The sequence below is a fragment of the Phasianus colchicus genome, chromosome 11, assembly GCF_987193195.1.
Source record: "Phasianus colchicus chromosome 11, bPhaCol1.hap1.1, whole genome shotgun sequence".
In the NCBI taxonomy this organism is placed as follows: domain Eukaryota; kingdom Metazoa; phylum Chordata; class Aves; order Galliformes; family Phasianidae; genus Phasianus; species Phasianus colchicus.
In genome coordinates this window covers 15,535,288-15,553,090 of record NC_143446.1, presented here as the reverse complement: position 1 = coordinate 15,553,090, position 17,803 = coordinate 15,535,288, and the positions used below count along the sequence as shown (strand labels likewise).

Here is a 17,803-nt window from a genome sequence, read left to right as displayed (position 1 = left end):
TTGTGAGCTGTTGGGTTTGCTTAGGTTTCATTGGTCTATCAAATTAAGATCAACTAGGGAGCCTCAAAAATTAACAACAACAAGTAATAATGTCCCATTACTCTATGACACCATGCCAGAATTTCAGTAGCAAAGACAACAACACCTGCAAAGTTTCTCCCATTCTGACATCAGGTAACTAAGCAATCAGATAGAAATTGATGGAACATTATTTTTTCCATTACAGAGATACAGAATACATGGAAGAACTTACTCTGACACAGAATCTATTTTTTCCTATTGTTGATTTTTTCCAAGGGAACAAAAATACTGTGCAGACTTTTCAAAGGAATTTTAATGACATTACTGCAGGATAGAACTTTAGAAGGAGATTAGTCTTAAAGAGTAAGAGTGGTGATGTTGGAACGATCATCCAGCGACAAGAAATTTAAGAGGTTTTATTACTTATCAAATACATGTTTCGTTGCCCTGTTACTTCCACTTAAATTTACACTATCCAGTTTAAGCCATTCAAATATTGTTGAGCACCTCAAGCTTCCAAAAAAACATTTACATATCCTAGAGGCTCTGACATTAGACAAAATCAAATTAAAGGTTGAGCACAGGGAGGACACGTTCCTTATTTATTATCATAATTGATATTCATAGTTTACCAAAGTTCAGGCTGTGCAAAAATTCTCAGGCCCCTCAAATCCAAATTTTTTTTTTTTTTTTTTTTGGATGTCTTTAAAAAGGTTGAGCCTGAACTTCAAATATATTTTCAGGGATTAACAAGAAAGGTTATTTTTTATTACAACCAATTTGTTTTAGTTGTAAAACCGTGACTAATTGCACACCACCTTTAAAGTCTATGCTGTGAATATCTTTGTTCATTTCATTTCATTTTCTGTTTAATGGGAGATTTATTGAGAAGACATTTGAATGGAGTCAGATGGTTGTCCAGCTTTTTGACATCAAGCCTAACTTTCACATAATGCTGAAAACCAGAGAGAAATTGAAAGTAAGTGAAAATGTGGTGTATGTTAAAAACATATAAAAATCACAACAGGTTTATACATATACATACATATATATACATACATACATATATATATACATACATACATATATATGTATATGTATATATATATGGTAAAACAAGGCTTCCAGAGGCTAACTTGGAAGAAGTACAGCTTTAACGATTGCTTGAACAAGGCTTAATAGCATCAGAATTAAGAGTCAGCAATGTGACACAAATACATCCTTCCCTCATTTCTCCTGTGGCAGCCCTTGGTTTCTGGGGATATCAACACTAAGGACAGTGCAGGACTTCTCCCTCACTTGGCATTTCCCATTCTATTGCACCCACCACTGTTCCTTTTAGTTACATCTCTGTCACCTTAACGTTTCCCTACACCGTTCCCCATCTGTTACAGTTTAGTTCTATTTAGCAACACAATAGCTCCTTCTACAATATCCATTTAAAGGAAATCTTCTACGTTTTGATTCTCCTTTCTCAATAACTGTTCTCTAAAGTCTGGGAAGCCTTTCTTTCATACACCAATGCTTATTTACCTCCAGGACCACTTGTAGTTTTTCCCCTCAACATCATTCAAGTCTTCCCATGCTAATTAAGTGGAATTACAGACCTGCAGCTGTCCAGGTCACATTTAAAAGAGGTATTGCATAGTTTTCCAACTTTTAGTGTAGCAAAGGAAAATTCTGAGATTTATCACTACATAACCACAATATAACTCAAATTCTCTGTAGGGGCCCTCATTTCATTATTATTTTCTTTTGTGGTTCTACATGTCTGGATTTCCCATTTCTCCATCTACCATTCTCCATAGCCTTCCTGCTTTAATACTATTACATCTGAATCTTCTTTATCCATTATTCCTCCCTTCTATTTAGAAAACTGGCTGAGACTACAATAAAAAACTTCCAGTTAAAGAAATTCCAGATTTCTTGCACAATCCTAAGGCCACTAAGGCCTTAATCCAGAAAACATTGCTAGTTTGGCTCCTTGATTTATCGAACTTTTCCCTTCTAGAACCAGATGCACAATTTCAGTCCTCCATTTCTGTAAGCCAAATCAGCTTCAGAGTATTCTTTGACTGTAAAATTAATATTATTTAATAAAATGAGAGCACCATGACAAATCAAACCCAAGCCCAACACAACTTCACCTGGCGTTCCAGGGTCTCCCTGAGGCCAAGCTCCCTTCTCGACAGCTCTCCCCTCAGGCTCCCTTCCCTTTGGGGTTCCAGCTCTGGGTTCCCCTGGCAGCAACCCGCTCAGCTTTTTAAGCCAAATGCTGAACTCTTCCCCCGCCCCAGGTTCAGCTCAGATCAAAGGTTGAGATCAGAGGCTCAATCCTCGGATCCAAGACTTGTCTGTAACTCGCAGCACCCTCTGCTCACATCCAGCACTAACAGCATCCCACATCAACTAACCATTCACACCCTTCACAAACAGCGATGGCTCTTAGCCCACCAGGGACAAGTTCAGGGCAAACTCCCCATTTGCAGCATTTTGAGCCCTGGCTTCACCCAGACCTCTGTGGATGTTAATAAATTATTTGTTAGAGATCCTTTCTCCTTCCTCCCACTCCCCCAGTACATATTAACTTATTCTTTCTTTAGGACAAGTTTCTGCAGGCTCTGCTCCCGCTCTCCTCTAGGCAATCTGCACAGAGCACGCCCCTCTTTTGCCAGCCTTGCTATGGCAATCTTAACCTTCTGGCAGAAATTCCCTTCCATGACCCCCGGGTCACCTAAAATCCTGCGTCAGACTTATTTTGATCATTCGAGAACAAAGGAAGGGATTCATAGGCCACAGTGACCCTTAACAAGGGGCTAAATTTCACCCTGGAGTGATGGGAGGGGATACGGAAAGTTCCTGAATTTGTTGCCAGTATCTGAGCAGTGGAATTGGATGAGGGAAAGAGGAACGTCCACGATGTGAGCACGCACCGTGCAGAGGTTTACATAACCCAATTTCAGCAGGAATGTTTCTGTAAGACGTACACTGCAAATCCCCATTTGGGGATTTAAAACATTCCCCCGCCAGGTTTATAATCCAAGCACTGCAATATGCTACTTAGGCACAAGAAAAAACAGGAAAAATCTGACCGTAGGCAGGCCTGTGTAACATCCTCAACCAATCTGATTGGAAAAGCCAGCAGAAAGGTAAACAAAGAGAAAAGTGATTCACCCAATCTGACTTTGCAAGTCAGCATCTGCTGGAGCCCCTGCTTCCTGCCTTACAGCCACATGCACCATCCGTGTTGTTCAGGATTGCCCAGCAAAAACTGCATCCCTATAAGGACACAGAAAACTCTGCTATAGCTCTCTGCTGGCATTAATAAGAAAGGCGTCTACCATTTAGTCATTTATTACCTTTCTTAAAAGGTTTTACAACATTCTCCACAAGGGATACAAGCAGATCTGATGCTTTTCAGTGTTCCAGAAGGAATAAACAACACTGTCATTCTGCTATGAGGATTTGGTACAGACTGATCCAGGTGCACGTGGTCCTCTGTTCTACCACTAGAAGCTGCCAGTTAAAGAGACTTCAGTCACACCAGCCCGAGTTCACAAGAGTACTTTCTTTCAGCATCAGAACTTCAGGAACAAAATTATTGTAATAACTTAATGGCATTACAAATGGTGAAAATCCTTTTGATATTTAGAACAAAGTAGCTTCCACAGTTCTGGACCTTTCTTCCAAAAATGCATTTTCTCTTCTCCCTGCAGATATTAGCTCAATAGCTTCCCTGGCTCTGACCCACTCTAGAATGGTGCTTTACCATCTGTATCAAACCATGAGTTTGCTTACGTTAAATTACATTGTCCCTTTTCACTTCAGTACTTAATCACATTCTAAGGTTCGATCTGATGGAAAAGAAAACAGCATACTGGTCACAGCAGATAATCAAGTTATTCCACAAGATCAAGTAGTAGAGGTCTGTATCCACTTGTACTGAAACCTTCCAGTTTCGCATCATATTGCCCATGTGCCAAAGGTTGTTACGTATCCACAGTGATAAATCCATTTCTATTCATTTCCAAGGAAGTGTCCCACACTATATTGCAGCACTGTAATTACATCTCAAGGCTGGTCGAATGACAAGGGCTTTCCCATCCAAATCATTCTCTATTAATAACTGCATTTGAGTCTTCAAAGCAGTTATGTTACAACGTTGGGAACTTGTTATCGTCATAAGTGCCCTTTATAAACCACATTTAATATGCAATTTCTAACAAGCCATTTGACAAACATCACCCGCTCTCATCTGTGGGATACCTGAGGAAGTGGGTTCTCAACACGAACTTTCTTTTTAAGAAAATAGCAATGTCTGAACTGCAAAGTTTGTCTGCTGGTAGTTACTGAACTGTGACTATTAGCACGCTTTCCAGACATAACAGCAACTCGAAAGTATTCAAACTGCTTCTCAAAATGAGTTTTGGTCAGTTGCCTTAGCAGTTGAGATAGATAAGAATAGCAGCAACTCTTCATTACCCTATGAAAAACTGAAATTTGAATGATTGATTAGATAGTTCTTTTATCATTTGCTCTCCATGCATTAATTTTTTATGCAAAACATAGCAGATAATGTATTCCTTTTATTGAAATAACAAAAACACAAAGGAAAATTATATTTGCTCTGCAAATTAAGTGTTTCACTTTATTTATTGGTTGTGGAAGAAAGCTAATTTGACATTCCCTAAATATTCCTGCCCATGAACCTATTTCTCAGAGTGTTAGAGGAAATTTGTAACTGAAGGAATACGATCAGAATCAAACTAAAAGGGCATACTGCAAAATTTACCTGCAAGTATTTTTATGCAAATGATGCATTACACACCCCAGTTTTAGTAATTAATCTGCAATCAAGGTGATTACAGGTGATCCAATGCTACTCATTCAGCATCAAAAGAGAATCAAAACAGACTAAGCAGGCCATTTACACTTCTTACATTCAGACTGCCCCTCATCAGCTTCTGTGCCAGAAACAGAGCTACAGATCACATGCAGAGCTAAGGCAATGGAACACAGAAAGCATTCCTTTAAATGGGTTTATTTGGTACTATTTTCGTTGATGTTTTACAGAAATGTTATCATTGCTGGTACTCAGTGACACTTCAAGATCTAAATAAGCACATACTGTCTTCTAACAGGTCAGACTCCACACTTCAGAGTCAGTAAGCAAATCTGTCAGGGCACACAGCCTCCTCTGCCATTCCCTGCTGTGGGGCCAGGCTAAGTGAGAAGGAGCAGCCGTGAGCCATCTGTACAGAACTGGCTGCTGCAGCACAGCCATGCATTCTCCAAGTGAGGATTTGAAGCATTATTTCATGGCAAAATGCACACGAGTTTAGTACCACTGCTCAGTCACTCCCAGTGTTTCCTACCATACACATCTCATCCTCTAAGGTGATACCAGGTTTAATGTATGGGATTGCAGGCTTTTAAAGAAGTAATAAGGCATATGTGAAATGAGATGGCTAAGGAGGACTGAGGTCCCATTGTTACCTCAGGAGAAGGGAAAGCTGACAACACAGCCCAGTGCTTCAGAAAATCCACTATGGAAAACTGCAATGTAAACAGTTTGTTAGCTTTCCTGCTCTCGAAATAACATGTTAAACAGCACCCTGATGACCTAAAGTTAGCTAAAGTTAATAGATACCTTCCTCTTACAGGGGATATTTCCATTATGATTTATGTGAAGTTCAGAAACAGGTAGATCAGTAGCAAGGCTCATGGGACCTTAACCAGATGTTAAGCTAAACAGAGCTTGAATTCTGTTTCTTAACTTGTCCCCTTTGCAAAGGCAGAGAGAGGACTACATGTTGCCAAGAGATAAGGAAAAGGCAACGCCTGGGTGTGTATTTCTCTGTATATTGCCTGCATGGGTGCCCTACTGCCAGATAGGGTCCTGAGCAGCATACACTGATGTGCTTCTAGGGGCTGAACTGAAGGCTTAGGGGCAACGAAGAACCAGTAGGTGGACTGCCATGGAGTAAACCTGATAGATTATTTAAGAAACACCCATTTGGTTTATTAAGGTGTAAACATTCCTCCAGTGGATCCTTCCAAAATAACATGCCTCTCCCCAGCCATTACAAACCAAGAGTGCCTTCCAGATATGACTTTTATGAGTTGGCTGAGAGTTTGCAGACATCTCCATAAACATTTTATAAACCAGCTATCAGCTACTACTTAGCTCACAGACATGTTTTTGAAGTAGCCCTGAACAGAGCATAAGAACCATTCAAATTTATCTGAAGAGTGAGGCACTCACCAAGGCTTCTGCTACAACTGCTCAGTTATTTCCTTTTCTGGCTGGTGGAAAAAAAAAGTTGAGATAATTCCAGCAAGCTTCTGCAGTTTTAGCTTTGTTGTCCCAGCTACAGACCCTGAATCAACTTGTTCCAAGGTGCAGTTTGGATATCCTTTCCTTGCAGTCTCATTATTTTATAGCGATACACCTTTTTCCCTTGAGGAACCACAGAGGGAGGTCTTTTTCCCCCACCTTCCTCAGCTTCAGCTCTTTAACTTCTTTATGTCCCAACAGTTTATTACACACTAACACATTGCTAAACCATAGTCTAGCAATAGATCATCTTTTTCTGCAAGTCCCTGAAGTTTTGGGCAGAAAAGAGGTGCTCCAACCAAAGAAGACAGCAGACAGGAAAATTGAGGGTAGGATGCTTTCACTGTTCAAGTATTCGGTAACTACAACCGTGAATTTCATCAGTTATAGAACTCTCAATCACCATTTAATTAGCAAACTCCAGAGAAAGCATGAAAGTATATCCAAATCTAGTTAGGCATGTCTGTGTCCAGGCAGAGTCCTTGGATGGGAAAGCAAGCAAAGAGTGCATACTGTTGAGCATGCAGTGCTGATTTATTCACTCACTTAAAAAAAAAAAATAAAAGTAAAACAGCAAGCCCATCTCCTCCATGCTGGCTCTATCACTTTTTGTGCTAGTTCTTCAAGAGGAAATATCTTTGATTTTTAACAGAAATTGGTCTTTAGTCTGACAAAAGGAAGTGTACTGTTCCAAACTGCAATCAGAAGCAATCATTTCAAACTCACCCAGGATGATTTAGGATCATTGAGTAACATTCTTCAGAAGGGTGCATGCCACACCAAGTAGCTCACAGCCTGGACATCAGCATGGTGGCCTGTGCACAAGGAAGTAACTTCTCTACTCAGCAAGGACAATGGGAAATGCATTAAGTGATATTTTCGGGTTGGTCAATATACAGACTCCTTAACATCTCAGCAGAAGTATCAGCTGCAGGTCCCCACCTTCAAAGAGTGAAGGGGCAAAATGTTGGCACTTGTCCAAGCAAATGTGAAGTTAGCCACAAAGAATGAGACAAAGAACAAAGCACCTTCCACCCCAAGCAGTGGTCTGGAGCTGCCTTAGAGATGTGGCATTACAGGAGCTGAGCCACAGGAATAAATAGAAAAAAATTAACAACCGTTAATTAACAAACCGTGAAGATTATATCAGAGGGTCAATTTTCAGAAATCCACCAAAACTTAGGCAATATATTTACCACAAAACCAGTTGCCCTCAATTGTATTTCAACAATAGGTTTATTTTAAGAAACATAACATGACATTAAGTAAAAATGCAAAATTGTGCAATTATGGCAAAATGTTTAAAAATCCACACATTTGCCCTCATAGGACTACAGTACTTCTTACTAACATACCTGAGCACTGAATGTTGGGTGCCATTTCTAAACAGCTTTACAAACAGGGAGCTCATCAATTTCTTGTAGAACATACAAACACTGCATGTTTGGTGCACCAGAATTGCTTTTAGTTATCCTAAATTTTACTGAAAGAATCAAGCAGAAATTACAAAACACTTCCTTCTAAAGTAATTAGTAATTTTGGAAAAGATTTACACCTCTGTAAATCCTTACAAGAAATTAATTTCATAAAGGGGAACAAATGAATGCAGAAAAAGTTACTAAACGGGGAGAAAACATACAGGTTACTGTTTAAATATTATAGCAGTACCTTTGGTGCAATTATTTTTTCCTGTGCTGTGCAAGGTTACTTAAGCTCGACTCTAAAGCAAAAACTTTACCAGGAATCTGACTTTCAGCAAAATGTAGAAGCATTTAAGAATTGGCAAAGTCTCACAGCTATATTACCATCTCAACAAACTCCTCATGCAAAAGATTCAGTATATTCTACTCCCACAGCAAGTTCTAGGATTTAGCTTTGAAACACATTACAGGCCTGGATCACACCCTCAGTTTGAATGGTTAAACAGAATGGAGATCTTCGTACTTTAGTGCAGATAAACAAAATTAACAAACCTACTGCAGAATTAACCACAGCATATTGTACTTCTATACATCACATGACCAGTCAATCGCTAACTCAATTCTATTTCATAGTTTCAAGTAATATATTGAAATTTGTTCTACTAAATAAATATAGAAGATTGTCAAAAAGCAGCAAGAAGTCTCGTAAATATTCAACCAAGCTTAAAAAAAAAAAGGAAAGTTATATAACACTTTGCAAAAGAATGGTTTTACACACAAATGCAACACTGTTAGGGAGGGTGCTTCAGAAAGCTTGCAGCTAGAGGCCTACAACAGCGCAAAGAGAGCCAAGGACTAAGGATAACTTTAAAAATGAAATTAGTTGTACTAAAAAGAAAGCTCTTATTCTTGGCTATGAATATATATAAAAAACGGTATCCAGAAGAAAACTAAACAAAGAAACAACACGCCTCAACACTTTTGTAAAATGCAGTCTTAGCAAACATCGGCTTTACTTCAGAAAAAAAATCCGGCGCTTGCATCTGAAAGAAGCAGTTTGGTAAATCTCTGGAAGATGAGGTATGTAATGCAAAGAGGCTTTTTTTTTTTTTTCCTTTTCATTTCACAGTTTTGTTTTTGTCTTTTTAACGTTTTGTGCAAGAGTTGAGAAATAGATCCAGGTCGGTATCTGTAAATCAGAAAGATTTCATTTGGGAACATAAAGACCACATGGCGAGTGAACGTTATCCAAATCCTCAGCCATGCCAGGGGGATAAACATTAGTGAGGTCACTATTTGGCTTACTGAAATATCAGCTGTTAAGCCAGATAACAGCAAGAACTTAGAGCCAGTGATGGCCACTGCCATTTCAAGTTAGCTGGTTTATTCCTTCAGTAGATTTGAGAAATAGAAAAGAGTAAGATGCACACCTGTCGCTCTGGAAAAACTAGACTTGCAGCAAACCAGATGTGGCAAGTTACAGCTGCTAAGGTTTTTAGGATTCCTCTTTTCCCTTTCATGTCGAGTTTCCACTATTGAAGTAGAGGCTGAACTTGGAAATTTTTTTTTTTTTTTACTTCTGGAAAAGTAAGCTACATGTTTAATACATAGAGAAAAGTGTTGCAATACATGGGATTCCTATTCTAGATTAGCATCTAATATTATTTAAGCCATGGACACTTGTTATCAATTTTGCTTTAATACACTGAATAACGAAGACAGCTCAGTAGTGCAAAATTTTCACATTATAGATCAGAATGAAACAAAGTATTTGAGGGCTCAATCACAGGGAGAAAAAAAATATAACTTGTCAAGTTAAGCTACACATTTTAAAGTTACTGGAGCACATGCTAACACTGCACACAGCACTGTACTTTAGTGGAGACAAAATGAACACTCCACAAAAAAAGTCAATATTAAGGCCATATCCTGTCACCATCCTGTGCAAGAATATCACTACAGTAAAAATGTTATGTTAGAAAAGACAATATAATGACAGAACAGGGCCTGGAAACAGACACTCAATGAAAACTAACAGGCTGTCTTAAACAGCAGCATAACGTTAGCCCATTTCAGACAAACAAGTATTAAAAATGTACTAGCACCATCAACTTTTGGATTAAAGCCCTTTATGGGATGAAAAAAAAGTTTTTAAGCAGTGTTATAAATGTTTTTACAGCACTACACCTAAACGGCAGAAAATAGGTGTTGGGATTTGTTTTCCATATCTTTTAAGTTCAAATTTCAAAAAAAAAAACCATGGACAAGAAGTGGTACAGCAATCTAAACAGGCCTCCTTCCAGGCAAAGGTACTCCATGTTCCAATTCTGACTTGAGTTCTTGAGTTTGTCCTCCCAAACTGTAGTGCACAAACAACAACACAAAACATCTTTGCAGACTTCAAAAACAGTACAAAAAAAGATTATGAATCAGGATCTATCATTCCTCTATGCAATTTTAATTTCAAATGAAAAAAAGCCAAAAAAATCAAACAACTTAGTGATATTGCCTCAAATTTTACCCGTATTTAAAAAAAAGAAAAAAAATGAAAAGTCACTCCAAAACAGCTTGAACATCCTTAGCTATTAATGCTAGATTTTCTTTCACTGTAGTGCATAGTTATCCTGACTCTTCCACTTAACTTGCTCTTACCACAAATACACTCCTCGAGTATGACATGATTAAGTGTTTACCAGAAAAAAAAATGCTGATAATTGCACTTCGTAACCTCCTTCTCATTTCCCAGGAAAATATCAGTAAATATGAAACTGAACCAGTAATACCTTCCACAGACTGCAACCTTTAAAGAGCACCCATCCCCACATACAAAAAAAACCTGTTCTGTTTCAGCTTACAATAAATACTGACAATTTCTTTGTTTTAAGACGTTTTCTCTAGCATCGGATCACCACTGAAATCACTAAGGCCTGTTACTGAAAAAAAGAAAATTAAATAACTTTCTGAAGACACTGTGGATACAACTTAGCAACTACACATTCAAAATGCCGGCCTAAATCCCAGAGCCTATCTGGAGTCTCATATACTTTTTGCCATTGGTCATTGACCTCATCATACTGATAGAGCGAATTCTTCCTGCTGGTTCTGAAAACGTGTTCTTCAACAGTGACTTGAGTAGCTCTGACAAACAGGTGGAGTTTGTTTTTGAGGAGTACGAGTTTTATGTATGGATTAATGGATTGATCACATGGGAAGTCTTTTTTTCGAGTCCACTTATTTTGTTCAATGTCATAGGCCTCTACGGTAAACATACGTTGATGGTTTCCACAGGTTCCAGCTATGTAGTAGATGGAGTCATTGTACACAGTTGCCAAGCCTTGGATTCTAGGCACAGTCATTGGAGTCAAAAACCCCCAATAATCCTTCTGAGGATCATAGCAGAGAAAAAATTCCCCTGAAAAGAGAGGAAAAATAAAACATAACTTATGCTTTATTTCCATAACAGCAATTCTGCAGCTATTAAGTTTACAGTTATATTCTTCTACATATTAATGTCTACAAATTCTTAAAAGCTCTGATCCTAGAACAAAAATCCAACATTGTCTGCTTTCTTCAAAACCCATAGAAATACCAGCAGCAAAAGCTACTTTAGGTTTCTATGCTACCTGAAGAAAACCAAATTTGAAGTATACCACAAACACTGTGGTGGAATGCAAATTTCCTACCTATTCTTTACTGCCTTTAAACCATGCTTAAGAATTTGGGATAAAGCCTGTCAAGATTCCAGCCTTCAAACATCCATAGTATTTGTTCTGTACTCTGGTATCTTCATAAAGTGTAACCTAAAGACAAAATCTCAGAATTCAGTACTTGAAAGTTGTTAAATCTGAGCAAATAGCGTGTCTTGTGCTATAGACTCTGAAGCTGTTTGCATCACTTGGCTGGGTTACACAGGTTGATTGGGTTTCAAAGGATGCCAGGTGAATACTTGTATGAAGCTGTGATTCATCATTAGTTTTGTGACTGGACTATAAGGCACCTCTTCTGTTGACTGCACAGAGCAGCTTATGCAGACAGTAGATAGCAGAAGTTCAGATGATTGAAAGCTCATGCTCTGCAAACTTGGTAAGAAGAACGTGGATAAAAATTACCTTGTCTTTCATGAAGCTCTGGAGAGCAAAGGGCTACAATTTGCCAAATATAAGCACAATTCAACTTCATGTATATTTTACATGGATATTTTAAAGCATTTTAACTAGGCTGCACTCTAACCAAGCTCTTCAAACATGACAAAGAATACAGACATAATACAGTAAAAAGAAAGGAATGTAGCTTAAGACGTTAAGTCCTACAGGTAATGCATTTTCTGATTATTCACGTTTGTTCCACAGTGTAATCTCCTATGACTGATGCCTGCAACCAAGTTGGCATTTTAAGACTCATTAATCCTTACTGACTACTTCAAACTTATGAGTTTTCTCTACAAAAATTATTAATAGTTAACTTATTATAGACTATTACAGTGCAATTCAGTCAAGGTTTTCACCTATCACACAAATAGGAAAGTTACTCATTTTCTGCAACACAGATTATTTAATTTGCTGGTTAGTGCAATGACGTGGTTTATTTATGCAACCATTGAGTTGTCATTAAAACCACTGAAGCACAGAACTATTGCAACTAAAGTCTGTAAACAAGATGCATTCTTATTCTATAAGTCATAATATCTCTATAAAAATTATCTGCTTTATAGTGGTTCCAAGAAACATTTGAAGGACAAACAAATATTCTAGGTTAAAGATTCCTCGGTGTCCCTCTTCAGTGATCTAAAGCACATGTCTGACCCAACTGACTGAGAAAATTAGCATTAGTAACAACTATTTAGAGCCACAACCAGGATCAGATTTAATATGGATACAATGAAAGAACAAAACCATCTATAGGTCATGTGGAAGCCCCCTAACCTTGCTGAGTGGCAGGAGTGGAATGTCAAGAAATCAGGTTGACTTCTGATAAATTACAGTGAGCTTACAGATCTAGGACCCAAGTTCTGAAAGTGTTTGCACAGGGATGGACCTTAAAAAATAAAACTAAGATACTCCACCATCCAATCTTTCTTTTCACTTGAGAGTCTTACTACAACCTCGTATACAGCCTCAGCACTTTTAAGCTTAGAGTGCTACAGGGCTCAAGTACATACAAAATTAGGCATTTCATGTAAGCTACACAAATAAAGTTAGAAAGGGAAGAAAAAAAAAGATTTCATCCATTCCCATAACAATCCTTTTCAGAGTCCTAAAGTATGATAATTACCAGCCTAAAAGAACTGCAAACATCTTTTCCGTCACACCACTTTCATGTGCATGTACATCTTGGCAATACATCATTAAGGACATGCTTGTTTTAATCCTTACTGATTATTCTGATGTACCTCTCAAATATGGATATAAACAATGCTGGTACTAGAACTGTGTTTAAATCATTAAATTAGGCATCAAAATACAGTAAGCTTGATCACTTATTGGAAGATGGGATGGAAAGACCACACTAATTCCCAACTAAATAAAACAAGCTAATGAGAAAAAGATCAAGCACCTTCCTTAGTTAGCTAAAAAGCTAACTAACAAAAAGCAGAGTGGGACAGAGGGAAGGCCTAATATGGCTAATTCTTTTTTTTTTTTTTTTTTTTTTTTTTTTTTTACAACTCACTACGAGACTCCAGGAATTTTCACAGGGTTCAGTCTAATAAAATGTAAAGTACTTTTTCATGACAATAGCTGTTCTTCAACATTAGTGCATTTCACCCAAATAAAGATGTAATACAGAATCTTCACCGTACAATTTAATACTGAATAGTTAGCAGAAATGGCAGTTGTGGCAGAATTTGATACAACTCAGTGACATTTACCCAGGGCCTAAAAACTCAAGCAGCAACTTCATTCTTTCTTGCTCACTGCCCTCCCCAACTTTTCTCCCATTCTATTGTCCTAGGCATTCTTTAGATGTCCCAGAAACTTGGGCTTTCTAAGGTGCTTTAAAGAGACAGTTGGCTTGAACAACCCCCACTTCCAGTAAGACACCATAAAGCCAGTCAAACCGCCTTACCCTGTAAAACATAGATGTTATCCTTATATTCCACAGCACTATGAAACTCCATTGCTACCGGCATTGGACAGACAGCCGTCCAACAGTTCTCTCTGCTGTCATAACACTCCACAGACTTGAGAGAGTTTCGCCCATCTCCTTCATAAACACGACCACCTATTGCATACAGTTTACCACAGCAATGAACCAATTTGCAGCCTATTCTGGCTCGCAACAAAGGAGCTTTCGGAATCCACCTATTGCCAGAGTGATCATACATCCAGAAATCACTCTCTGCTCTGTGATCAATGGAGACCTCACTGCTGCTTGGTCTGTAACCACCCGCAATATAAATATCATTATCAGGAGATACAAGGATTCCAACCTCCCTCAAGTCATTTGGTGGCTTGCATAGTTTAAACACTCTCCCTGTGACCGAATCTAAACAAGGCACTGTTTGCTTCTTTCCTGAGTGTTTGTGGGCAGCATCAAAGCATATGATCATTTCAGAAGCAGTCATTCCAAGCCGTTGTGTATAGCCATTGGCACTATGTTGTCCCTTTTGTACACAGCTTTTGGCCATAGCCTGTGCAAACATGGGAGGGATTTTCTCTAAAAATGTCTCTTCCAATAGAGGCATACGGATGCATTTGGCAAATATTTCTGGAAGGTGCACTTCTCTCTTATTTTGTTCATGCTCAAACCACCTTATAATGCTGTCATAAACATGTTCTTCTTTGTCTACATTTAAGTCATCACTGTCGAGTATACTTATGAGCTGGTCTTTTCTCAACTGAAGAAACTCTTGCTCTTTGGTGACACTCAGAAACTTTTTACGAATGTAGTCTTGTGATCTGTCTTTGAGTTCCTGATGACCATAGTGATCAGCAAAGATAAACACCCCAATGGAGTTCTGTGGGTCCAAGTGACTGATCATGTATTTAGCACACTGGTCTTGTATGGAAGGGATCTGGAAGATACTAGCTGCAGTGAACAAAGCTTGAACGTTGGCCTCTGTCAGCATTACTCTGGAGGTATATGCATAGTTCAACACTAAATGCATTGACTCTGCTTCAACACCAACTATACGAACTTCTTTCTGGGTACTCTCTGTAAGGCCGCTAGTGAACATAGATCTACAAAAGAAAAATATTTAGCAGTTTATTTGCAATTACCTTCTAACTACAGATCTAAGAAATTATGCTATACAGCTAACCCCAACACCTCTGTCCTTCTATGAGCACAAACGCATTTAACAGTGATGTTACACTGTTCTGCTTGGGAACCTAAGCTTAAGATCAGTCCCATATTTAATAGGTCAAAAATGGCATTACTTCCTTAAAAATGGAATTACTTCCTTAATTATCCCACTAATCCCATATAGAAATTCATTCATTTTAAAAGCAAAGCTCTTGACATATCCAAGTCATCGCACTCAACTTTCAACATGTTATTCTTATGCATATTCCAGCATGACAGAACACTTAACTTTAACTACCGTTACTGTAAAAAGGTACTTACTAGGTACATTGTAACATCAATAGTTACATGGAATATTAGTAAAGGGCGTGCTTTTTTTTTTTTCTCATTTAATGAAAATAATTTATATTTCCCCTTTTATTCAGCCCTAGAACAACAGACCACTGTACCTGAAGTAAGGACTGATTGCAGCAAGAACATTTCTATGACAGGAGAATGTTTTCCCATGATCCACTTCCACTACAATATCTGTCAGTTGTCCTTCATCATACATGGTTTTAAGTTGTTGAAGAATACTGCAAGCATGGAAGGGGTCCATTCCACTGCTGACTGTGTTTGAAGAAGGAATTCCATTCACTGTTTGTGAAAACTTACTTGGTTCTATAAAGCAAAATTGAAACCATTTAAAACAGAAAAAAGAGAAAGCATACATGTGCAGAAAAAATATTTAATGCAAGGTTAATACTCCATATGGTCTGTCATCATCCATTAACAGCAAGTCTAACATTTCCAAGGGTGAGTAAATATACAAGAATATATGGGAGCGGGTTGAGTTTGTTTGCTTGAGCTTTTTTTGTCTTTTTTTCCTCCTTCCCTAGTTTACTAACTTTAAGAAAAATACAGAATATTTATATGAAAGTCCTACTAGATATCTCTTGGGAGGTGTGTTGAAGGGAAGGAAGTATCACAATGTTTACTGACTTCTAAAATGGGAAGAACAACGAATGCAGAAGAGTAGGACTAGCCCGCAACCTAAATCACCATTTCACAAGTCTGTATGCATGTACTTAACTTCACACTGAAACAGGAACCGGCTACTGGCTTCCACAAGTGATGACTAACAGAGTAAGAGAATGAAGAAACAGCCTTACAGTAAATATACAGAGCAACAAACCTAGTAGATGAATTCACATGAATCTGTATATATGGTTACATGTTTTTATTTACCAGTGAAATGCAATTACCATTTAAGACTACCCAGGTGTGAAAGTACTTGCATATCACTGTAAAAAGAGAACACACTCCTAAGTAACATGTGATGTGTTTAACGAAGTAAATCCCAAAGTGAAAATTGCGCAATACCTCAAGCACAAAAATCTGTTTCGTAATAGCAACAAGATTTTTACGCAACAACAACAAAGGAGAACTCAAAAGAAAAACATTAGGTGGTAAAAGCTGCAAATCAGGTGATGCTGCTGACTGCAACTGAGAACCTTCAAGAAATTTAGGGCAACACAAAGGGGAATAAAGGACAGTGAACAACAACAACTGGGAGACAGACATTTTAACACACAGCAACATAGAGGAGCTACAGCTTCTCTTACTTAGACACAGCCTTGAGCACTCTCAATTAAATCAGTGAGGATCTGCCGGTCAGGCATGCGCTTTCCTGGTAGGCTTAAGGCCAAATATCGTCAGTGCCTCTTCAAACTACTGTTAGGAGAAGCCCTCAACACACCCTTTTTCCCCCAAATAAGTTATAAATACTGTATTTAAGGACAAAATCCAAAACAGGGGGATTGACTGCAGTAACTAAACATCAACATTCAAAAAACTAACCAGCCACAGGGAAAGTGGGGAATTCAGACCTTTTTCAGAAATGGCGTTAGTGATAAAGTTCCAAGGAAATAGTACCTGGTACACGGATGCCAAGGTTTCCTACCTGGCCAAACCTTAATGTACAGAAACACAGCGATACAGCTGCCACTGCAGGGGAGTTTCAGTTACATTCTAACACTGAAAAGGTTCAAAATAGCCCCTCCCTGACCCTGCCAGTCACCCAGGCAATGAGCACATGCTATCAAGGCAGCTTCCAGCACTGATAGAATCAAACAGGAACGCTCTCATCCACGTATACGTTTTGCTGTTTAACCCTTAACACCGTGCACCTCACGGGTCTCACGCAGCCACTCTCACTCACCACCTCCATCTCCCTATCACAACAAGCACCACTCTCACTCACCACCTCCATCTCCCTATCACAACAAGCACCTTTTCCTTCTACTAATATTCTTCCCACTCACACCCCCGTTCTTCCCAACACCCCCCAGGACTCCCCACGCTCACTCTTGACACTTCCACCACACCACACTCCCCTCCAGAGCAGCCCCCCATCCCTCCCAGCCCCTCCCACTGAGACCCCCTTAAACCCCACTCCCCCAAACCCACATTCCCTCACGCCGCACCCCAACCCCGCAGGCCTTACGGGGCCCACCTGCTCGGCCCCCACTCCCCATGCCCCGGCAACCCTCCTCCGCCGCACCGACCTCCTAACGCTGCCATTCTCGGGGCCCCAGCTCCGGCAGCGGGAGAGGGGGGGAAGGGGGGAGGGCGGCCCGAGAAGAAACGTCACCTGCGCCGCTTCCTCCGCGCCGCTTCCTCTTCGCTCGCTCCCGCGGAAGCCAACCCCCGCTCCCCGCGCCACCCAACAAGAAGGGCGCTGATTGGCGGGGCGCCACCGAGGCCTGCCGGGTAATGTAGTGCTGGCGGCGGAAGGCGCACG

The 17,803-nt window shown here is 39.4% G+C and overlaps 1 protein-coding gene across 3 annotated transcripts; it reads right to left on the bottom strand.

Annotated features, from left to right (window-relative positions):
• Window positions 1-7,575: 7,575 nt before the first annotated feature.
• KBTBD8 (kelch repeat and BTB domain containing 8) lies at window positions 7,576-17,744 on the bottom strand. 3 transcript variants are annotated; one of them, XM_090148406.1, is made up of 4 exons: window positions 17,654-17,744; window positions 15,471-15,681; window positions 13,843-14,957; window positions 7,576-11,191 (listed from the first exon to the last, which is right to left on the bottom strand). In XM_090148406.1, exons 2-4 carry the CDS (start codon window positions 15,617-15,619, stop codon window positions 10,728-10,730), a joined length of 1,728 nt encoding a protein of 575 aa, XP_090004532.1. In that variant the 5' UTR covers window positions 15,620-15,681; window positions 17,654-17,744; the 3' UTR covers window positions 7,576-10,727. The 3 variants fall into 3 exon arrangements, with proteins under 3 accessions (XP_090004532.1, XP_031461937.1, XP_090004531.1); XM_031606077.2 differs by having other exon boundaries at window positions 17,568-17,701; XM_090148405.1 differs by lacking the exon at window positions 17,654-17,744 and adding an exon at window positions 17,516-17,598.
• Window positions 17,745-17,803: the final 59 nt, after the last annotated feature.

Excerpts from the sequence above, each read along its gene's own strand:
- KBTBD8 (XM_090148405.1), bottom strand. The coding sequence starts at position 17,537 with ATGGGGAGTGGGGGCCGAGCAG. Across the intron at positions 15,682-17,515 it reads GGGGAGTGGGGGCCGAGCAG|AACCAAGTAAGTTTTCACAA; the intron begins GTGGGCCCCGTA and ends TTTGCTTTATAG. Across the intron at positions 11,192-13,842 it reads TAACATCTATGTTTTACAGG|GGGAATTTTTTCTCTGCTAT; the intron begins GTAAGGCGGTTT and ends CTCTCTTTTCAG.